Source organism: Poeciliopsis prolifica, unplaced genomic scaffold (assembly GCF_027474105.1).
Source record: "Poeciliopsis prolifica strain line A6 unplaced genomic scaffold, Auburn_PproV2 SCAFFOLD026, whole genome shotgun sequence".
NCBI lineage: Eukaryota > Metazoa > Chordata > Actinopteri > Cyprinodontiformes > Poeciliidae > Poeciliopsis > Poeciliopsis prolifica.
In genome coordinates, this window is record NW_026562401.1 from 1622177 (window position 1) to 1646889 (window position 24713).

At 40.7% G+C, this 24713-nt stretch overlaps 1 protein-coding gene across 2 annotated transcripts in view; it reads right to left on the bottom strand.

Moving 5' to 3' along the window:
- Positions 1-2216: 2216 nt before the first annotated feature.
- nkd2b (NKD inhibitor of WNT signaling pathway 2b) overlaps positions 2217-24713 on the bottom strand; it is a 29172-nt gene continuing 6675 nt past the window's right edge. Inside the window, exons 4-10 of one of the 2 annotated variants that reach the window (XM_055048061.1) lie at positions 6658-6718; positions 6224-6351; positions 5670-5765; positions 5362-5503; positions 4898-4955; positions 4688-4812; positions 2217-3567 (exon numbers count right to left, since the gene is read on the bottom strand). In XM_055048061.1, coding sequence (XP_054904036.1) covers positions 2954-3567; positions 4688-4812; positions 4898-4955; positions 5362-5503; positions 5670-5765; positions 6224-6351; positions 6658-6718 — 1224 coding nt within the window. In that variant the 3' untranslated portion in view covers positions 2217-2953. Of the gene's footprint in view, positions 3568-4687; positions 4816-4897; positions 4956-5361; positions 5504-5669; positions 5766-6223; positions 6352-6657; positions 6719-24713 lie in introns of both variants that reach the window. The other variant, XM_055048060.1, reaches the window with a different exon arrangement.

Here is a 24713-nt window from a genome sequence, read left to right on the forward strand (position 1 = left end):
TGTTAGTCCCGGTCGGGGATCGGATTGGGCCCTCCCTCGCCAAATCCCTCCCGGACTGAGCGAGGAGCAGCTTTTATTCTGTGAGCCCAGGGCTGGCAATTACTAAAAGCCACAAAGAACCTATTATACCGACCCCTTAAAAAAAATGAACGTCCGTACATCACAAACTGGTCAAGTTTAAATTAAACTCATCTTAAGTCTAATCAAAAATAAATGTTTTGATGAGATTGTAGTTGCAGCCTATAAATTAATCCGGCTTTTTCTATTCATGTTATGCTTACATTATTTTTTTTTCATTTATTTATTGTTTTTATGTCAAAAATAACCTGAATAAATACAAATAAAAACTGTCCTGCTGTGGAAACTGTCGATGAATGTTGATGTGTGGGAATTTTGCCCCACTTTTCCTGACAGATTTATTTAAACTCGGCCACATGGTGGAGCTTCCAACTCTGGACAACCTTTTTAAGGCCAAATCATCTTGTCTCATTTGGATCGAAGTTGAAGCTTTGACTAGGCCATCTTAAAATCTTTTATATAGCCAGTTAGTTTTGGGTCATTTTTGACTTCTGTTCTGGAGAACAGAAGTCATGATTTCCATTAATGACTCACAAGTAGCATTACACTTCTGCCACCATGTGTCAGTGTGATGTGTTATTTTTGAGATGTTGTGTTACTTTTGCATTTGACGCATCACACTGTTCCTCTGTTGTCTCATCTGTCCACAGAGCATTTTTGAGTTGTGAATGTGCTCCAGAAGTAATTTTGGTTGAAACCTCTGTAGTGCAAACTCATGCCAATGACACATCCTTGTGATACTTAGATAAATATGAAGTGTATATTTACTTTTACCATCTTATTTCCCATTTTGTCCTGTGATAGATGTTCAGTGAAGGCTGAGCAGAACAGAATATCTTGCTCTTGTCATACCATAAAACAAATCCAAGGAGGCAGATCATTGCACACTTCAGTCTGATGTTCTGTGAGGCCCTTTTTCAGTCTCTTCTCTAAAACCAAACAAACAGGGTCATGTTTTTTTTAAAACTCTTGGTTTTAAAAAAGCTTCCAGCTTCTGTCAAAATGACAAAGATAAAGCAGCATATTTTACAGTGTACAAATACAGCTGTTGACATTGACTGTAGTTTTCCTTGCTTGGCAGACTGGTGTTATTTTTTCAATTTCCTTTTGACATGTCATGAGTTTCCTTGAATAAAAAGCTCCATTACTGCTGGAAATGAACCTTGATGTTGTTTAGATGACAATAAACCAAACTGTCTGGTTTAGTTTGAGACAGAACATCTTAATAGGAGGGGGAAAAGTGTTTAGATCCTGACAATTGATGCGTTTTATTTATGGCCATTTATAGTGAAAATTGGGGCTATCCTGTTTACAGGCATTTTTACGTCAGCAGATTTTATAAAGGCTGCAAGGCAGAAAAGCAATCTAATTAGGACACATCTCATATTTGAGCAGGACCATTTGAAATTATTTAAAATGTTCTCTGAAACACAACATTTTAATTTGGATTTAAAGATAGTTTAAGGTTCATTTTTGAGAAAATGTAATTTTCTCTGATTTAAGAAATATAATCCTAAAAGCAGTGTTTGGGCTTCTATCCCAGCATAAGTGTTTTCAATAGCTTCATCTGCAGCTGCAATTGCCAAGTGTATGCCTATGAATGTATCGCCACCTAGAGGATAAAAACAGATGTTAACTGTTTTTCACAAATTTTACGACTTAATTTTTACTAACTCTTGGTTGATCTGCAATTAATTGCAATAGGTAATAGAAAATGTTATGATTAGGTGAGCCAAAAACAAATCGTCATCAGACAATTCAAACTTCAGGGTGTCCAAAAAACCCAGTTAGCATCAAGGGCCATGTTTCAAAGAGGTTTGGGTTGCTAACAGGACAGAGCTTGCCAAAATAGCAGCAAGCAGGTATGAGTGTTTCAATCCACACAATGTGGCAAATGCTTTTAGATAACAGCTTCGTGTCAACAGCTGTTATGACCCCTTTCTGCAAGAAAATGTCAACTGAGGACACACTGATAATTTGCAGAAATGGCTAGAATTGGACTGCAAAGGACAGAAGCACACTGAGACTTTACAATGTATCACCAAAGGGTCAATGGAATCACACATGGTAATAAGTAAATGGCATACATGCCTGTAAAAAAATAAAGAAAGAAAGAAAAAGAAAAAGAAAGACCTCTCTGCATTTGTATAAATGAACTATATAATGTTTATTAAAATATATAAAATACAAAATACATATATGCATAATTAGATCCAGGATGAAATATGCATATAGAGCATAATTATTATACAGTAAAATGTGTTTACATATATAGATTTTTAATACATATAGGAAGGTATTTTGCATTAAAACTGGCAGTGGTGATTTCATACTCCCTCTCCTCTCTCTTCCTTCGCACACACAAACAGGAAGCCTCCTGGCCCCACAGCACCGGTCCCACGAAGGCAGGGCCTCTCTGGAAAGCTCGCGAGCAGCAGCACCTTTACACCTGAGATCTGCATTTATGAAAACGTCTCACATGGAACAACAACTATTCGGACACATAGTATAGCTTTAAAGGACTTTGACTGAAGAGACTGAGTGACACAACAGAAGTCATCTGATTCGAATTAGTTCTTTACTGAACCCCTTAAAAAACATGTGGAAGGAGTGCAGGCTTTCAAGTACAACATTTGGGGAAAATACTGAAAAACTGCGCCATTTCTCTCTTACTACATGCCGAGGTCCTGCTAAGCAGACACCATTTACCATCAGTGTACTTGGCAGCTCAGTACAGTGTTTCTTAGTATATCTGTAGAGTTTGCAGGAAGCTTTGAAAATCCAGGATGGAGAGTGCTTCCATTGGATTAGTCCTTCAGAATAGCGTGGTTTGGTCCTGGTTTCAGTCACTCATATGTATTTATACATAAAGCTGTCATGTCTGGTGGTAGTGGTGGTAGTGGTGGTGGTGGTGGTGTTCATGGTGATGGTGATGCTCATGGCGCTGCACCACAGGAACAACAATCCCTGGGCTCCCGGGGGGGCCGGACGCCTGCTCCCTCTCCATGCCGGGCAGCATGGACGGCATGGCAGGCTGCTGTTGGTGGTGGGGCTGCGGAGTCAGAAGGGTTTTGGTCGGAGACATGGAATCGCGAGCTCTGGCCTTTAGCCGCTTGCTGTGACTGTGCTGCAGAGGGTGCTGGTGGTGGGCTGAAGGTTGAGCTTGGTGTGGCAGGTGGTACACATCTTGACCCCCGTGACCTGCGGCGTTGCCACTGTGCAGCATCGTTTGGATGGGAGGGTGGTAACCGTGACATTTGTTGGATTTGCCTCCTCCGTTATTGCCTCCACTTCCCTTATAGGCTCCTTTAGGGGATTTGAGAAACTGAGCACCTTTGGCTCGAGGCTCTGCAGGGTTGTAGCTTTCACCGATGACCTGTGAACGTCGGTGGTGAACAACTTGGGCTTCTGGCTCATGGGAGCGAGAACGACTCTGGCTTTGTGAGCTACGAACTTGAGTCTCCTGAGCGGGGCAGTCTGGGTTTGTTCCTGGAAGACAGCATAAAAACATTGTGGTATATTAAATTAAGGTCGATGGATATTTTTCACAGTAAAACTGAAATAAGCCTTTGAAATGCTGCAGCAAAGCTAACAAAAAGAAATTTGGACACATTTGCAGACAAAACATCAAACATCAAAACATCCAGGTCAATGTGAAAACGGGGGCTGAGACACAGTCTGGAAACCTGTAGCTTCTGAAATGATAGAGACCCAAAGAAAGTTTATGTCCGACTCCAAACCCAACCTGAAACTGAACTTGGAAACCATGCAAGACTGTAGGAATAGTTTAAGTTTACAGCTTGCTCTTAGTGAGCCTTCACCCTCTTGTTATTTCTTTAGCTATGCCGCCCTGCAGTGAATGCTGCCACGCAGATGCATGTCGGTAACTGCAGCAACTGTAGCTGTGGCACAGATTGACAGCAGCTGGAGAGCTCCAGTAACCCTGACTGCTTGTTTTCACTCTGCCGCGGTGAAGCATTTGATCAGGTTAGTGGAGGAACGTTTTACATATTTTTTCTCAGGTATACATCCTGGGATATATAAGCTCACCTTACAAGACTTTAAGCTGTTACCATGTTATTATGAAAAAGAGGTGAGTGATGTTTTCAGAACAGGCTATAAGAAGTGAGATTCAGATTGATATTGTTATTATATTCAGAGAGGGAGCCTACATTTGTAATAGTCACACAAATTTAAGTGATCACCATCACCATAAAATGCAGGCTTTGAAACTCACCATTATTTTTACTTAAAATATTAGAATGAAAAATGTGTAATAAGAGATCTTTATAAATATTTTATTATTTATTTACAGGAATAAATAAATATTTATGAATTTGGTATCTGAGGAAAATGATGACAACAGACAGGCGTTTCAGAAGAAAGAGCATCTGAAGGCTTTTAGAAGTTATAAATGTAACTTGAGTTCTTGTATAGACCAGCTAAAATGGGGAATATGTCAAATCTTTCAATTATGAATAAAGCTTCCATCTTTTATAGCCAAAGTATTTAAGTTATTCCTGCTTTAGTTAAATCTTAGTTTGAATGTGTGGTGATGATACAGGCATGCTGATATAAAAATGGTTAAATAAAGTGGAAGTGAACTGACCTTCAAATCTGGAAGTGTAGTTCTCAATACCAGCCAGGTCCAGGTAGTGGTTCCTCCTCTCCGTGTTCTCATCCACGCAGTAATGCTGACCCTCGGCGGCCGGAGGCTCACTGCTCTGTCCCTTGCTACTGTATGAGAGTAAAAGAAAAAAAAAAGTCATATTTGTGGCTTGAACACATTCTTCATAAGAAAGGTTTCAAACAGACTAACCTGAAGTATGAGGAGAGACGCTTGTCAGATGACCGGCTCTCATCGTGGTGGCAGCGCTCTGAGAAAGTACAGCTGAAGTTAAATAATGACTGAATGAACATGCTTTTTGAATGCTAATAAGCCTGATGTATGCTATGATTTAGTATCAATGCATAGCAATCTAGTTATTCTAAACAAATAAAAAGGGGTTTCTAATTAGGCCGAGTTTAGCAATCATAGGTTTAGGAGCTAAAAAAAAAAAGTGAAATGTCACTATTTTATTTTCTGTATGCTACCAGAAACTGAATAATATTATATTAGTATAAATTAATAAAAAAAAACATACTTTTTTTTATTATTAATTATTCCAATAATGGAGTTAGGAATAAAGTCTGCAGACAAAATAACAACAGAATCAAGTTTCAGATTTTTTCAGACTCTTTACTGAGTAGGAAACCTGAGTCGTTGGTTCATTTTTCGGTCACCTGCTCCTGTGTCTCGTCTGTGGCTCCTCGGCTCTGGGGTGACGGTCAGCTTCACGCGTAGAGTCTTGCTTTTGTTGTGACAGGAGTGATTCACAGAGGCATCCACCACATCATAGATGGTGTGCATCAAACTCGACATGTCCTTTAGAGATCAAAACACATAGTTTACAATTCCAAATTTAATTTTTAAAAAAATTTAAAAAATAAAAATACTAAAAAGATGCATGTAAATAAATGTTAGATGGGACGTTTTGGAAGCATTATAAAAACAACAGCTCAGTCGCCAGAGGCAGAACCAGCCCACATACTTCTTTGGTGACTTTCCCACTGTTGTCAAAGTCATAAAGAGTGAAGATCCATTCCTGACGGTTGTCATCTTCCAAAGAAACATCACACTCCACATCCTGGAAAAAAAAAAAAAAAAACATTTGTCTCTCTTTTATACACAGAAACACAGACAGTTCAGCGTAGCTCTTTATCCTCCTCATCATCACTGTGATTATGCTCCAAAGGCATGCCACCGGCGAGACACATCCGCAATTGAAACAGCAGGTGGCAGCAAAGTACAGTTTGTTCTGGTTTTATATAGTCGTTGACAAAGGTTTTCATTCAACGCACATTACAGAAAAGGAAAAATTTCCTAACTCTGCAAAATAGAGTTAGAAGTTTTCTGATGCATTCACATTTAGAAAGTCCAGAACAGAGAGGCATAATCACCAAATTTTAATTACGAACAAATGCAAAGCAATTCTTCGTTTTTTCAGCTGCAACCTCACTCACTGAGATGAGAAACAGTATACTGATTGCAATCTGGAAGTTGTCAGACAAGGAAAAAATGCTGCCAGATCACATTAACTCTTACATTGACGCTAATGCATTTCTTCCCGGAACTTTTGGTGGCGTCTCTGACAGGTTCTTTCTCTCCGTCCTCTGAGTGCAGGTACTGCAAGTAGCTTTCACAACCTTCAGCCTTCTCCTGCGGAAGAATCACTGTCGATGCAAAAGAAAAGCAATAAATGAGAGTCAGAGACAACCTTATGTTCTATGCAAGACAATCTTTGACTCTCACAATATCAATCTAATCTCTATGAGTGACTAGCTGTGTCTGTGATTCTTGATTAAAGCGCCCTTCTTTTAACAGCGCTTTTTCAAGTCCATGAGGCTTTGTGTGCTCAGCTCAAAGCGGGCAGTTTAAGATTGAAACACAACTTTACAATTTTTGTTATGGGACAGACCAACAAAAATGGTACAATCTGTCATAAAACGCCTGATTGGCTAACTGTCTTCTCCGCTTACCCTCAAGGGGACAGTGTTGGTCTGTGAATTGTCCTTCCTTCAGTTCAGCACTCGGAAACTCCTGGGGAAAAGAAAAGAGGAGAGAAATTCACAGAGGATGGGAGAGAGGAGAAGGAGAGAGGGAGTTAGAGATGTAAGTGAATCTGCAGTTCAGACCACAGACACAGAGAAAACAAACAGTTCCAGCTAAAGCATTTCCTACTCAGATGAGCGGCGGAGGGCTCCAGGCTCCAGCGCGGCCAAACACTTTGAACATCTGCATGCTTATTGTGTTTCACTGTCTGGGACGCAGCGAGCGCGGCCACAGCCAAGCTTTCAAGATTCCTCCAAGCCCTTCAAATGGATCCCTCACATCCATCAAAAAGCTTGTGGTGCACTTCATCATCTGAGCATCCTCTCTCTCTCTCTCTCTCTCTCTCTCTCTCTCTCTCTCTCTCTCTCTCTCTCTCTCGCTTTCTCAGCCAACCTGTTTATTCTCATCCTGTTTGACATGAGAGACCCACTGAGAAGTGCTTGATGGAAACCAAAAGTTTAGGAAAGAAAAGTTTTGTTGTATTGCTTTTTTTTCGTCTTCTTCTTCTTCTTTTTTTAAGCAGCTCAACTCTGAAAAGTTTGGCTTATGAGCAACAAGCCACAGAACGAGGTCTGGGTGGCACTTATGCTGAATGCCAGATGGAAATTTCCTTGCAGATAGGATGAAACTGACTAATTACACCAGTACAGAAAGAAGAGAGGGATGGAAAGAAAAACTGGTCTTCTTCCATTTGTGAATAATTCGTGTCTTGCATAAAACTGGACCACAAAGCATTCCACACATGTGCGAATGCATAGGGAGCAGCAACACACACACTCAGGCTTTTTTAATTACAAGTGCATTGTGGAAACAATGAAAATTAAGTGCAGCACAGGCCCTAAACCACAAATATTTGAACAACAAATGATTCAACTTATTTACGTCATTCCCCGTTCCTCTAAGCTGCTCAGCAGGCTTTGAAATAAAATCGCACCAGATTGAATCAAGGAGGCCCACTGAATTGAGACAAATAAAAAACAGACAGGGCACTCGAAAACAAAAGAACTCCGTGTACCTTTTGACGGAGCCGAGGTTCATGAGAGCATGAACATCTGCATGCGTTTAGGTGAGCGAGCCCCCTCCCCGTTTACCCACTCAGAGTAATCACAGCGCCAGGGCCTGTTGTGGTTCTGTTTAAGAATCTCAAAGACTGATTATTCTGGACTTCAGAGGACGATACGTCAGGACGTAATCTGGTCGTGACCTTCGCGGCTAAATGGGAGGCAGTCCGATAAGTCCTGGAGGTCAAGGCCCAGGCGGCCACCAGAAACCCCTGGGAGATGGGCAGGAGGAAGGAGATAGGGGAAGGAGGGATAAAAGGGAAGGGAAGTTCAGAGGAACAAAGTTGAGAAAGGAGCAAGGTTGAGAAGAGGAGAAGGGCAGAGGAGAACGCTAGATAGGAGAAGGGACCAATCTGTTGGTGTTTTCAGACGCTCGGTGGAAATGGGAACTGTTTTATTTCTTTTTTCTGTCATAAACAAGAAAACCTTAAATCATAAAGCACACATTCTCGAATCAAAAAGAAAGAAAATGTGTATTTATATACACAAAACTCACAGCATCCATCTTTTGTGGTTTCCTCAGACAAGTTGTTGTTTTCCTTCTGATCTGGAAGCTTTTATCCCCTCCCTTTTATCCTGCAGTCCCCCTAATGAAGGCCAGTATGTAAGGACTCAGAGGAACATCAAAAACAGCCAATGATTCCTGCCTTCCTCATTCCCCATAAGGTGGCAGAGCAAACTGTTCACAGCTGAATTGAAGACACGAGCTTCCAGAGGTGGACCGATCTTGCTTTTTCTGGCTAAAGAATCGTCATTTCTGCCATTCTTTGATATGTGACCTGATGATTTAGATTTGAACTGACACTGATTTTTTGTCTTTTTCTTTTACAGATCATAAAACATAAATGAGACGAAACATGCTGTAGGTGTCTGACGTAGGCAGTGATTTTGACTCCAACAGAAAATGAAGAATTTGATTTGGTTTTCATTAAATTGTTGCATTAAAGTCGGAGGACTTCTTTGCAAACGTTGGAGATGCAGAAGTTGCCTTTGCTTGCCACACACTATTTTAAGGGGGCCGACAGGGTTTGTTTCAAACACATGTTGTCCCCATACCAATAGCACAGCCCCACCTCTGTGCTCATTACATCCATTGGTGAAGCTAATGAGAAAGCAGCCTGTACCTAACCGCAGTCTGCAGCTCACCATCTAAACACATCTCCCTCCACATCGCCCACGGTGTAGGGTTCAAATCTGCCCTCCACATGTGCAATTAACTGCTTTCTGGCATTGAGCAGCTTTCATTTGTTCACTATCAGATCACAACCGACTCTTTAGGACGCAATTCGCTATCCTACAACAAAAGGGTTGTTTCTTAACAGATGTGTACGGTTAAAATCATTGCTGTGACCTGAAAGAAACATTTGAAATGTGCACATGTTGAGGGAGATACTTCAAGAACAAACAATAGGTATTGGATCCCCATTGTCTTTTGTTGTTGTTGTTTTTTAAAATACTGGAAATATGCAGTGACAACATTCTGTGTCAACAATCTGCCTCTCCGACGCCTCGACATAAGAGAGAGAAAGAAAGGTGAGTGATGTTTGTTCCCGTTTAATGCCGCAGTTCTGCCAAGCTTCCCTAAAGCCTCAGTCTTCTGCCAGACTTTTATGTGGGATAGGGTAACCAGGGAAGCTTTCATAGCTCCCTACCAGGTGACATCAGACATCCCCCAGCAGTCTGTCCTCCCACCCTACCTCTGCCACCCCCTCCCTGCCTACCACCCATCCTCCCTCTGGAAAACACTGCACATCTTTGTTCTCACATCTCCCCCTCTGGCTCACCCCCCTAAAAATAAGTGCACACACTTCTTTAGGGCCACGATCCAGACCTTATGATGCAACGTGAAAATTGTGCCTTTAAAAACAGCGAAGGCCAACATTAATATTGTTTACACAGCTCCTCTTCCCTCGGGTGAGGAAATATGGCAGCTCGATCGGATGTCTTAATGCGTGTCGAAGTACAAACACATGCTGGAAAGACACGAAAACAGGATCCGACCTTCTTTATGGAGTTTTGAATTTGTGAGTCTTTTTTTCCTGCTTCGTTCTGCGCATGGGTAAAGGTTGCTCTCCGTTTATTTTGTCGTTTTGATTTTTCTAGGAAAACCAGGTCAACAATATAAGCTCTCTGTTTCATTTGATGTTAAAGGGAGCATTGGGAGGTAAATGCTCTGAAGCTATTAGTGGGAGTTTTCTTAAATTTCAGAGGGCGCCACCAGAAAAGGCTTCAAGACCACCAGCCAGCAGACCAGCATTCCTTCTCAACCCCAATATTAACTTGAAATTATTGTGGCGTTCCTTGTGAAGACAAATCAGAACCCAAATGTTATTACTACAAAGACAGGAAAACCCATTCGTAAACAAGCGTCACTTTCTTGTGCATTCCTGAGATTGAAACTGGAGAGGGACGGGGGCCATTGAGAAATAAAAGCCCTCCGTTCCAGCTGAAACCAACCTGGCCTCGACTCAAAACCAGATGTGAGCGGTTCTGCTGGAAAGAGGCAGACCAAACGATGGTGGATGGAGGGGGAAGGGGCCATTGTCTAAAATATTTTGGGCTCTGGAGCAAGAAGATTAGATGAACTTGTGGCAACTTCTGCCTCTTTTCCAGCAAGAGAGCTAAAGTACAAGCTGCTTACGTTACAAACAATACCCCATTCTCTTTGTCAATTTTCTGTCTCTGTTCTTCTGCGGTGTAGTTTTCATATTTTTGGCTTAAACGTTCCTTACTTTTTGTGGAAATAGATGTTTGGGATTTGCAGATGATCTCTGGAAACAGCGAGAACTGAATGAACCTGGTCATTTACAGTTTTTGTATTCAAAAATTTTAAATATTAGCATAATATGAAATCCTGTGGCATGTGATAATGGCTGGTTCTCAGCTTGAACGGTGAAAACTCGGTCAAGAATTTTAATCGTTCTATTTTGTAACTTTAACGTAAAGGTTATTTAGTGAAGATTCCACGACATGAGCTGTTTTTTTCAAACACTGAGTTGTTTAACAATGAAGTTGCAGAAAGCAAAAATGTACATGTATGCATCCATTACAAAGCCATGTCTATCACATCAGGGATTTATTCATTATGTTACAAAGTTTGTTCTAATGAGACGAAAGACTGAGTTCACACAGAAGCAACGCAGTTCAGTCACAAAGAGAGTTGGACTTCAGCAGACAACAGGAAGGCTGAAAATATTTTAAAGTTGTTCAATCTTGTTCAGGTTTTAACCTGTTTGTCTTGGAACACATTGAGTTTGGAAACATCTGGGTGTGATATGGTACGGTAGGTTCTCTTCTACAGGAAATATGCATAGAGTTACAAAACCTCTGCAACTCAAGTTAAAAAAAACAAGATGGATTTAGCTTACCTTGACAGTTAAAACATTAAACTAACAAATAAGTGACCGACATATATAAACAACGTGACATGTCCTCTGTTTAAGCATATGGCTTGCTCACATTTTGATTTTTGATATTTAAAAAACTACATCAGTTGGAGTTTCAGATTGGAAAAATGAAATTTAACTGGATGTGTGTCTAATCTTTTATACCTTTGGACAAGAGGTCACTCCAGAAGACCACCTGTGTCACGCAGCAGAGATGGCCCAGATATGACCGCCTTTTCGCGACTCTTTCAGGAAGCTCTCTGAGGTCAAACAAGAGGCAGAACCTCTCCCTTGGCAGAATATGAATCGCTAAAATGAAGCCTCCACAATCCTACAATGACAACAGCTGTGGTGAGAGATGATCATGCTTGCCTGTCTATGTAAGAGCAGCGTGCACGCCGCTAAAAGTCAGCCGCTCCCCTTCTATCAGGGGAGGAATGAACCTCCTTTTCACTCTTTGTCCCGTCACTGATCTTTCTTTCACTTTGATTGTGACCTCCTGAAAGCCCTAAACAAAGATTAGCATCGCTGGCTGACAGGCCTGCATCTGTCACCACTGCTGTAATCAGCCTGCCTTCATTAAAATGAGCTTTGATAGGAGCCTGATGTAACGGAGCATAGCACCATGCCCTCAGATGTCTCACATTCAGCTACCATAGGAATCATGCCGTTCATACCAATGAGTCCATAAAACTCACCAATCGAGATGAGGCAAATGTGTGAAGCTATGGCAGCATGAAAGATCACTCACATATTTGATCGACTAATATAAAAAGGAAGCCTTTGCTGTATTAATTTTAAAAAAAAAACTGCTTCACTGAGAATACACTTAAATCTTTGATGCATTTTATAAAGCACTCGCACAAAAGATTGACAGGTTTATTCAGGTATGAGCAGTCTTTCATTAAATTCAGAGGCCAAATTATACTGAAATAACTCAGGTCATGCTAAATATGCATTATTTTTGGAAATGGATGAAGTTGGATGGCTGTTGCACCTTTGGTGGCAACAACTGCCATCAAGTGTTTGTGTGATAACTAGCAGTGAGTGTCTGACATCGCTGTGGAGGTCTTTTTGACTCACTTCTTTCCAAAGTTGTTTTAATTCAACCACAGTGGAGGGCTTTTGAGCATAAAGGGCCTGTTTAAGGTCAGACTGTGCCATCTCAATTAGATTGAAAGCATAGACTTTGACAAGGCCACTTCAAAACCTGCATTTTTTTTCTTTCTAAGCCCTTCAGGGTTGAACGTGCTGGTCTGCTTTGGCTCATGCATAGCCCAGTGCCCTTCACCTTAACACAGTGATGGGTGGAAGTTTTTTTTTTTTTTTCAGAACTTTCCAGTCTCGAGCAGAAGACATACACTAGTCATCCAGATCTTGAAGCGCCAAAGCACCCACTACCATCTATGATGTTATTGTACTGAAGTACTGTTTTAATGTCACATCAGATGTAACATGATGTGCACCTTAAAAGAGCTTGAGTTTTGTCTTGCTTCACCAGTCCTCATAATATTTTCCCAAAGGTTAAGGGATCATAAAGGTGTTTTTTTTTTTTTGTTTTTTTGTTTTTTTTTGGCTTTTGTGTGTTTCAAGTTGGAGCTCTTCCATGGATGTCAATTTAGCTTTTTTATTATTGAATCTGAATCACTGACTTTAACGTCGACCTTCCGGATGACTTGTTAATACACTCCTGTAATAACTTCAGTAGGTTATGCTCTCATTGGAGTGTGATTGGCTCTTAATGTGGTTTGGTAGAGACCCAATGTCATAGAAATTTATTTGTGACCCTTTCCAGACTGATGTGTGTCAATTACTTAGTTCCTCACCTGCTTTTGCAACAAGACGTGTTATTTTTTAAATCGCCATGTTTTCAGACAAGTTGTTTTTAGGTGATTTCTTCATTCTTCAAATCTGGTATTAATCGGTATGAGAGTGGCTAGTGAAAATGAACAAAAAATTGTGGCTATTTAGAGTTAAATGATAATTCAATAAAGGGGTTGGGGGGCCAAAAGTTGTTCCAAAGGGGTTCTGATTGGTTTGGATATATTTTGTCTTTCAATAAATGAAATCTACTTTTGAAAAATGCTTATCTTTGTCAATTAAGTGAAAAAAAAACAAACAAAAAAAACGTTTTTTTCTGGGATAAAACTCTTTTCCAGCACCACACAACAGTGATTCATCAAAACCAAACAAAAGATGCATGCCCAACCAACAGTGAGCACATTCACAACCTGACAACAAGAGAGAGGTGAGTGGAACAAGCTGATGGCATATCGAAGCCCACATTGGGACCCAAAAAGGATGTTCCTCTGTTTCTGGCCTCCATGTGAAATTCTGTAAGCCCCCGGCTCTCAGTGGGAGCCAAAGGGGAGTGCGTCCAGGCCGATAAAGCTGAGGGGATTTGTTCCACATTCCACGGGCCTTTTAAACAACATAGAGGATGCCAGATTGCCAGGCTGTGGGTGAGGTGGCTATAACCCAATCCTGTTACAGTCCAAAAGTAGTTACTTTCTGCACACACTCATCTGAGAAATGAAAGGGATCAGATCCCATGTTGGCAGAGGTTTAGCATAAATCAACAGTTTGAACTGTCACGGTCAGCAAGCTTGATAAACACTGCTTTGTCTACTTCCATAATGTATAAACCATTTCAACACATTGCTCTCACCTGCTAGACCGCTTTTTCCTCTCGGCTGTCGCCAGAATCGGGTTTCCAGATGCCCGTCGAGCATTGAGATGTCAGTAATAATTGTTCTCACCTGTGAGATAACCCCTGACACCAACGGTTTTCACCACTCATTTTGTTGGACTGCAAGAGATTTGAGTCAGAGCTTTGAAAAGCAGCCATGGCAGATCATAGGGGCGAGGCCCTGCGGTCGGAGGTTGGAGGGAGCGAGAGGCGATACACAGCTCTTGTGGGTGACTGGGAAATGTAAACAAACCATGTTGGGGAAAGACAGCTGCAAGTCAGCGTGGAAGAGTGGCGACAAGTCTAAGAATTTATAAGCAGTGCCATTTTAACCCAGGTACCCCCATAATACTAAATGACAGGGTCAAGTGAGGCATTTTCACCAGTCATTATGGACCATCTGCATTTTGGTATATGTTAGAGAAAATTTAAAAGACAATCTGTTTTCAATAATGCTCTTTTTAGTCTTCTTTTACTCTTTTATTTGTAACAAGTGGTTAGTTTCCTCTCTGACGTAGAAATACTGGGTATGTATGGAGATACATACAAACTAATATTTTGGTATTACATGGGTTGTGCATGTTACAGTAGTTGTTCTCCATTACTAACATTCAATAGTAATAGACTAACTACCTTTAGTCATTTATATAAACTGATGATGGCAAGCTACTGGATGGTAGCCATAGCTGCTCTGGGGTACACTGACAGGTGATGTTGATCACCACCAACAGGCCAAGTGGGTCAAGTGTCTTGCCCAAGGACACAACAACAGTGGACAAACTGAACTGGCAACCCACCGGTTGCAGGACGAACTCCCACCACCATCGCCAAAATCGTCCCTAACAAAACAAACACATGCACATACATGTTTAGGGAGTCCACTTAAGCTAGCATGCATATTTTAACTATGGGAGGATGCCAGAGTACCCAGAGATAATCCACATATTCACAGTGTGAAAATACTAGCTCCATGTAGAAAGGCCATGGCAAAGAGCCTTCAACAGAGCAAATGACTACAACACTTAGAAGCCCATCTGTTCATAACAGATTTATTTATTTTGCTAATCCAAAATATTAAATTGGGTATTTCACAAAAATCAACTTGTGAGCTTCATGTCATGTTGTAGTGCTATTCCCTCAACGAACGCATGGTGTTTAGTGCAGAGGCGTCCCGGTTAGCAGATATTCACGGAGTCCAAAAATGTCATCAAGTTGACATGAACTCTTGACATGTTACTGAGATGGAGAGAGAATCTTCAGATTGTGATTTTACAAAACAAAAGAGAGATATCCATTGTTATAAATGTTTCAATAATATGCATTTTTAGCTCTGCTCACACACTCAGGATCTGCTTGGAGATGTAGGTTCTCCTCCTAGAAGAAATTTCTGGATTGAGATAGCCTCATCAAACAGGAAATGTTATGACACTATAAACTGATTAAGTGCAATAAATGCCTAAATACAAGAAGTCATCTCAAGGCAACAACATCAATAAAGGCTCAAAATCACTCTAAGATGTGCAAACAATCCTGGTTTGCCTTTTCTGTTTGTTCAGCTAACTAAGAAACCACAACTATGGCTATTGTTATGGCTTTAGAAATGGTTTGTTATGTTAAAAATACATGAGCATTTGTTGCATCATTGCAGAAAAAAAGGGGGGAAAAAACAACAGTGGGATAAGGACTGCCTAACAACTTGGTATTTTCCTTCCAAGAAAACATGCCAACATACTAATTTGTCACATGTGACTTGACACATTGACCCTTTCAGGCACATGTGGTGAAATGTGACTGCAACATGATTGAAAATTCATGACTTTACAAGCTGCATTTTGATTCATTATTTGGCCAACGTGAATAGTTGATTATTGTTTGGAACTCCCTCATACACTGGGTAGCTAAAACAGTATCATCTGCCTGTGTGTGTGAGTACGTTTGGTAACACGTTATTTGAAGGAGTGTGCATAAGTCTGGTATGATGCTATCATAAACATGACATACGAGCTGTTATGAACATGAAGGAGTCTACGTAAATGTCTATGACTGTTGTCATGAACGGTCATTCGATAAATAAAGATGCTTGTAGTGCAAAGTTGACACTTTTAATGCAACTTTTACTCCAACTGTGCATTAAAAGTGTCATTCACCGAATGACACTTCATGACACATTCATGAAGACTCCTTCACGTTCATAACAGATGACATGTCATATTGTCAGTGTCGTGTCAGTCTTGTGCACACCCCTTCAAGTGAAGTGTTACCATAAGTTTTAGTCTCCTCACTTTGAAAAGCACCCGTGTTGTTGAAAGATCTCAGACTGATTTCTCAAACATGTTTTAAAACAAGAGAAGGACATGTTCAGGTTTAAAACCACAACTCTCCATTCCACTAGTTACTGCTCCCTATGGATGACCAACCTGCGGAAGTGCAGATGCATAAGTAACCACAAAATGGGGCAAGTATAGAGCCAAAACCAATGAGCCACCAATGTAGCATGAACTCTCAACACATTTGAAAAGAGTTATGTTGGAGAAACAGAGATGAATGACTGTTATAGTGTACTATTATTGAGTTGAACACTTAAGGAGATTCAGGGCTGTTAGAACAGAAGCAGCCAAAATACACAGTGCAGTTCAGTAGGATGCAGCACATAAAGGAAGCAGAGCCTCTAATAACTCATCTGCTATAGCCTAACTATAACCAGCAATGTCTGCCAAAACCTCAGGTCCCCAGACACCGCTTGTTTGCATAAATGGTACTGCTCCTCTATATTATGAAGAATTTGAGGCTTGTGGCCATCCGGTTCGGGGTAAAAATGTCTTGGCTTCCTAGACTGTGGCATAGTTTTTGACACTGAATATCTAGACTCTGGCATAAAGAGGGGGGGGTGAAAGCTGCGTCTGCCTGTTCAAAGCGTCTGCATACCTTTAATCTCCTTTCTCTCTTTGCTGTTGTGTAACTCTCCCTGACAGTCAGGTACTTCTGTCTCCTCCAGCCAACAGGCGTTGTCAGACTCAGAGACCACGAGAATTCCTAACACTGGAAGAACAGGCTTAATTCCAGGCTGTGAAGTTCCTCACATGCCTGGAACTGGACAGCAGGTCATCACAGGGTCAACACCAAGTGTTTTCCTGAGGATTCCTAAAAATACACCCCCGCTGTGCTCAGGAAGCTGAGGAGACTTCACGTTTTTTTAACTAATGTGAAGGCAGCCAGGATATGTAAGATGGAGCATGCTATGGTGTTTTAGGTGCAACCTCCCATGAAATGGGAACCAAGTTAAAAGCTAAAGAGGAACAGATGAGATGGAGGGTAAAATGCATATCACTACTTGAAGACCTACAATATTCAAAAAGAAATAAGGGCAATGAGCCATGGATGCAATAAATCAAATTGTGGCAAATTAAAAATATTTAAATGTTTATGATCCAAAACGTTACATTTAGTTTACAGGTGTAACACTACATGATTTTGTTCCAAAACTTTTCATTCAAAAAGACGCCTTGGTGACATTGTGTTCAGTTAAAAATAATTTGCACTTGCTAAATAATGGGAAAGGACATTTTAAAGATTTTTTCAAATTCAGAAGTTTTCGTATTTTTTTCTTTGCCGTTGTTATAATTGTCTTTTAAACTTTAGAATTTGTGTGAAATGCTACAAGTTTTCTTCCACAACCTGTTGATAATAGCTTGCTAGAATTTTCCCCTTTTCTCCTAAAAAACTGGCGTAGATGAGCCAGGTTTGTAGGCTTTCTAGTTCACACAAGCACCTTTTCTGTTTTGCCCACAAATGTTGGGCAAAACATTTGGGACTGAGGATCAGAACTTTGAGATCCTCCGAAACATTGACTTTATTGTCCTTAAGACACTTTGTTCCTAATTTAGAATTATAAGTGAGGTTGTTGTCCATCTGGAAGACCCATTTGTACCCAAGCTTTAACTTCCTAGCTGATGTCTTGAGATGTTGTTTCATTATTTCCACATGTTGTTCTTTCCTTATGATGCCATCTGTTTTTAGGAAGTGCAGCAATCCCCCAAGAAGCTAAATATCCCCACAAGTTGCTGCTGCCCTCCCCAAGTACTTCTGATGTGGGATGGCATTTTCAGATTTGCAAGATTTCTTCTCCAAATGTGAAGTTAGTCATTATGACTGAACACTGAACTGTTGGTTTCATCAGACCATAGAAAATGTCTCCAAAAATACAGTTTTGTCCCTGACAAAATCATGCTTTTGGGGTATTGACTTCTTCCAGTCTGAATGACATTTCAACACATAAAGGTACAGCTTTGATTACGGCAATCTCCAACCAACTTCAGACATCATCTATGACCTCACATTCATCTCTGGGACAAAGAATAATTTCTTGGATGGAGGAACATTCTCAAGGTGTTTATTCTTGAGTGAAACTGTTCAAACAGATAAAGGTGGCATCAGGAAATAAAGATTAACTAGACCTGTGAAAGTCCACAGTTCTCTTCCATATATGGCTGATTGGATGATTTTTATATTTTCCTATGATGTCACACAAGGAAGCAGTGTTTGAGATTTGGTCTTAAAATATAAACCTCCATTTAACTCAAAAATGTTTAACTCAATCTATTGCAGGCGTAAAAAAGCCATTAAATCACCCCATGGGCTTTCCCAAAAGACCTTAAAGACATAGTTAGCAAAGTGTATGTAAACTTCTGAATTTGAAGAAAGTAATAAAAGTCATTGAGAAAAAAAAATCTATGTGCTTGTTCTCTTCAGATCAAGGCTCAAATGCGAGTACTTCAAGAAACCTGACAGACGAGCTGTGTGCCTGAAACACTGTTCCCCAGTGTGAAATTCTGAAACGTAATTCATCCATGGCGCAAGCAGGATCAAAAGGCTACGGCGCAGAGGGAAGCTCAGCCCAGCCCCACCTCCAGTTGCAGTTCACTTTTTTGCAGCAGCAGCAGCAGAGCAAGCAGCAAAACGGTTGCTTTGGCAGCCATAATTATGAAAACCAAGTCTACAAGTCTGGGAAAGAGTCCAAGCTTAAACATGGGTTGCAACACATTTGCGTTGGTTTCCTTCTGCACCCTATCTTATCTCTTGTGCAAAGCCAAAAGCCTGGCAGAGCCCATACAGAGTGTCTCTGAGCGCTTCACTTGGGGGACCCTTGACATCTGATAAGAAGTTATTGGGAGAGGATTTAGGGATCAAAAATGAAGAGAGTGCTGATGTGCAGTAAGACCTTTAGCGTTATGAGATAATCAGGTGCTACCAGGAGTTCTCAAAGCAAAGCATGTGACAGTGGGGGTAAAAGTTCAAATACTCTGATACACTGGCATCTTTGAAGCGATAGGATCAGCCAGGCCCCTATCAACACAAAGAAGTGGGTGCTGGTTATAAAGGAAAAGCCTGCTGAGCAACAATACCAGTGAAGTTTGCTGTCGTTATGAGAAAGTTTCGAGCTCGCTGAGGGTTTTTGTTTATTTTAAGCCTTTTCTCCATAGTAATCATCTTCTCTGCAATATAATAAAAGAACTGCAAGCTTTAAAAGACAGGGTCCTTATTGTGATGTATCTCCTGTAACCATATGGTGTCTCTGAAAGGCTCCCAGTGAGGGGGGAATGCATCTCAAGGAGAGGCGCTGTTTATTTGAAACGAGCCTTTAGGTAAACATGTTACACAGCACACAGGGCCAGGTCAGCTTTTTGAAGTGGATGGGACTCAGGAAAGAAATGGGAGGGTGGAAGAAAAGAGGGCTGCCTTCAGAGGAAATGAGAACAGAGGCCTCTTTCAGGAACGTTTCATCCTCTCCCTCCCTTCCTGTCACATGCAGAAAGAACACAAAAGGTGTTGGGCTATAAAATCATCACAGATTATGAAAACAATTTTCTTTTTCTTCTGAGCACATACAAAGAATCATTAAAAAATGTTCCTGTAGCTCACCATGCATGACAAAAATAATCACTTCCGCTGCAGTGGAAACCCGTTAAAGGTTTTGATGGAGAGAACAGGTTTGTGTAACAAAAGCAAGTTTTTTTGCAGCCATACCAAAGCTGTGGGGAATTGCTTTGTGCCTGAGGAAGTCCCAGTCTGTGCCGTCTGCAGAAGTCGAGGTCCAAACTTTGAAGCACCTAGCAGTGTGTTTCAGCAGCTAACCACTTTCAGATGTGACTGTATCGTTTTATGAGCTGAGTAACAGCGATACCTACACATGTGCAGCGCTTGGGGTCCCAAAGAGGGAAAGGATCTGCTCACAGCAGAACAGAGAGGCGAACTCCTCAGGGGTCTGGGTTTGGTTGAGTTTGATATATCTCTCAAGAAATGGCATTCTGCATATGAGAATGGAGAGCTGGAAGATGGATCTTGGGGGAAATCTTTTCACTTGTGAACACATTTCTGTCAGGATTTCCAATTCTTTTGAGTTTTCCTTTGCAATCAGAAAGAGACCATTTGAATAAGCCTTTATGGTAATGCTGACTATATATTGCAAGAGTGTGTAAGAATGAGAGTAAAGCTTAATTTGCATGATACAGCAGATGCAAGAAAGAAGTTAAAAACAAGACAAAAAGTTTGCATAAACAGAAAGGTATAACAGAGTTGACTCACAAAAACAGGATCTCTCCACAGGCAAACTGTGGCTAACCTTTTGTTTTCAGCGTACAGGAAGCTGTAATCTGTAGTATGTGTCATTTTTTTTCCACAAACTTAAATACACTGATGATAGATTTACAAAACTGGGAAAAGAAATACAGATATCCACAGCAGGACTTCACACCTTTCCTTTAACATGTTCACTAAAAACAAAACAAGTGAATTCTGCTTTGCTTGCATGTCATTTCGGGGCATACGCTCTAACGCACACAGTTCTTTGAAAAGCAGTATTCCCATCACTGCTTCACCCTTTTAAGTGCTAAAAAATGAGAGGGTTTTGGAGGGGCCTAGTTAAAGTCCCAAGGGAGGTGACTGGGGGGCGTTGTGGGTCTACTCCAAGCCTCTCCAAGATGGCCGAGCTCCTCACTCTGTCTCAAAGTGAAAGCCCAGCCGTCCTGTTTGTGTCTGGGTTCTCGTTCTTTTGGTCAGGAGCCAAACTTCATGACCTCTGGTAAGGATAGGAATGTAGACTGACCATTAAATCGAGAGCCTCACCTGATGGGCTCAGAACTCTTCACCACAATGAAACTGGGCGACTGCGGCCGTGATGGCACACCTGATCCTCCCGAAGACAAGGTTCAACTCCCCTCTAAGCAGCCAGGAACCAGCTGTAACTCCTGTCTGCCAGTCCAAAGGCACAGACCACACTGGTACCTATGAGATACCTCAGGAGTCCTACAAGCCAGTCAGTTCAGTAGGACAACTTCTTCAGCTTGACGGCATCCCTTACCAACAGACTCAGGGTCTGGCACCACAGACTTTATGACCCTGTGGTCATCTGTTTACCCTAAGGGCAAACAGATATTAGAGCGAGAGACACGGTCCATTCAGACTCCTTGTCCTCAGCCTCCCCCAGAGTCCAGATCTCCTAGAGATGGGAGTTTAATATATCTCTGATCAGGGGAACATAGCGTTCATCATCAACAATTCATTACAAGAAACATGAATGAAGAGAAAAAATAACAAACATATAAAATACAAGAGGCTGGATGCTCAAATTGAGCCATGATTAGTTGCCTCACACCTGTTGTGATGTCACAAGGGGGAAAGGGTACGGGGGGTTTCTGACGGCAACAGCAGATTGAAACTTTTATGAAATTAAAATGTACATTAAATTGAGGAAACAGAGAACAGAGTGAAACGTTAACTAGTGTTTGAATTATTATTATTATGTTTAATAATACTGAAGTCTGACTTGTAGCTTTAAGCCCCCCTCGGACGCCACCATGGGATGAAAAGGTTCAGTTTCTTCTGGTTGTATACTGTAATGTGTACATTGGTCAACGTCTGACCCAACCTCAGGTTTCCACTTGCTGAATTCAATGGATCAGTCATGTGTAAAAGTGGAATCCCCGGCTCTCTTTGAGCAAACAAGCAAAACCTCAGGCTTTTTCAGTCCACAAAAATGTTAAAAATCAGCAACTTGAAAGTCAGCCTATCTACAATATCTCGTCTGATCAGGTTTAATGGATTTAAAAGCTTCCTCTGTTGTCCCTTTGGCCTATATTAGGATTTATTCCCACTAATTATGAAGTTAAAATTAACACTGTGCAAAGGCAGAATACAATCCCACAACAAACAACCAACTGTGACTGAAAAAACATTCTATTCCCCCAGCAGCTCTAAGGCTTGTGAAATAAAGTCCACTTGGAAAAGAACAGAGGTTTATATGGAAACATACCTGACACACTAAAAAGTAATAACCTTTAAGTCTCCTGGTGTTTTACTTGGCTTCGAGTGCACAAGATCAAACACAGACTTGAATCCAGCAGCCTTTGCCAAAAATGTCAGCGCTAAGCATTGGAGTCCAGCTTCAAGTATTTTCTTTCTCTTGGCAGGGAGCAAAAGGCAAAGACACAGACCGGCGTTAACCTATGATGGGGTTGCCTCGGACAGCCAGAGGCACGCTGACCCGGGTTGAGCGGGGGTGAGAACCACCTGCCACCATAAGTGACCAAGCAGATGTGGGGCACGCAAGTGACGCTGAGAGCGTGGGACGGATTCCAGCCTGGAAGTCGAGCTATTCGCATGTTAGTGCTGCAAGACTCGCTGTCATCCGCTCCTGTGAAGCTGCACAGATCTCTCTGAAGTGCGCAAACAGACATCTCATAAATATCATGAAAGCAACGACAAGAAGTAAGTGACTTCAAAGCTGCGTTGATGGGGATGAGCTATCTCTAAAGGCAACAGCTTCATTTTTTGTGTTTGAAGATAGGCGCTGTAAAAGTTCTAAATCTTAAATGGGTCCTTTCCCCCCCCACCCCTAATTAAATTCTGTTCTGGGTTGAGGTGCAAAAGAAGAAAAAAAAAACATCTATTTATTTTATTAAATCTAACAGCTTTGTGTGAACAAAGCTCTTCTGTGGCATGACAGCTGTTGTGACAATATCATCAAACCAAAAGAGATTGTCAGAAAGCAATGTTGAGTCTGCCCAGGAGGATGGATGCTACATGTTTTATGACAGCCACATCAAGGCACAAATACATATAAGTGCAACAACAAAAGATGTTTAAAGCCCAATGATGCTTGTTTTCCAGACTAGTCTGGACATATTAGACCATAACTATATGCAATGAATACTCGAGTTGCACATGATTGTCATTAGGGAATATAAAGCTGTCCATACCACAATCTGATTGCCTGGTAGCTTTAAAACCGTTTGAAATGTTACATTTTTTTAAGTTTCCAGCAATGGCTGCAAAGTGAAGCAGCAAACCTTCAGTTCGGCATGACCATAAAAATACGTTAACCGAGCTTGGGACATAATTTTCATATGGGTATAATTATTTATATTCAATTATTTAAGAGTGTACCTTGTGTCAGGACAGATAAATGCAATTAGCCAAGAGCCAGTAATGCTCTTATTTTAAACAGAAAACCAACAGTGGTCTTATTGACTGATAGCATAAGCAATAAATACAGCATAAACTGACAATAAATGTTGTAGTTTCTAAGTGACTGGAGTATGGCTACTTAAATTCCAACATTTAGAACCAAACTGAATCAAATTTAAGAGCTGTATTTGTTTCTGAGGCACTACAGCACATCACCTTCTCCATGCTACTCAATTGTCCAATCAATGGGATGACTTAATGACCTAATGTGAATATTTTAAAGTTCTAGAAAGTAGTTGAGAGCTGATGCTGCATTCAAATTCCAATCAGAAAGATTTGCTTTGCTCAGCTTGGTCCCCCTTTTTAATTCGATGAAATATTACAGAAAGTATCTGTGGCAAAGATCAGTTGATTCTGACATGCAAAAACAAAAAAAAAATATCCTAACTTTTTCATAATAAGTATTGCTTGGAGTGCTCACATATTTTGCATCTGCTGGGTTGGAAACTCTCCGCCATCGTTGCATCACTGGTGTTGATGAAATATTTTACTCATTTCAGACAGACTGATTTATTTTTTCTTCTTCAGCCAGCAAAAGACAGTTACTGTAGCGGCCAAGGTCGGACAATAAAAGAAGTAGGCAACGTTTTGCTGCCTCTTTGAAATATCTCTGTTAGGAATTACTTGTCATTAAATACACTTAGAGCATTTCTTTAATGCAGCCGAGATGACAGAATACGTGTGTCTTTGAGTTAGATTATGCTTTTGCAGGACAGAGTGACTCCAATCAAGTCAATACTTCCTATAAAAGCACAATAAAAAAAAAAAGTCTTTTAGTTAACCTAAAAGACGACGGAATTAGATCTGAAGCTGAAACTTCACTTTAACCTTTTCTACGAAGAAAAACTTGATCTAATTTGAATCAAGTCTGTGCCTTGCTGAAGTTATCACACCTTGTAAACTACTCTCTGCTATTTTTTAGACACAACCAGAAGCATCAATGTATTTATTTGGATTTTAGGTTATAGGCCAACAAACATAATGTTGCAAATGTGTGTAAAGTGGAATGGAAATAATGCTACGATTTTGTTTTTCTCATTTATAAATAAAGTACAGCATACATATATATATATATATATATATATATATATATATATATATATATATATATATATATATATATGTTCAATGCCCCTGCAAGTACTCTGCAATTACAGATGCAAATCTAAACTGTGTGGCTCTGACTGTATGTGACTGTAGTCAGAGCACAAATACAAATACCACACACATAATTAGTGTATTGGCATCTTGGCAGCTTTCCTGATTTATGCTCTTCTTGCCTGATCTCCAAAGCTTTTGGGTGTTGTTTTATAAAACTCTAAGTA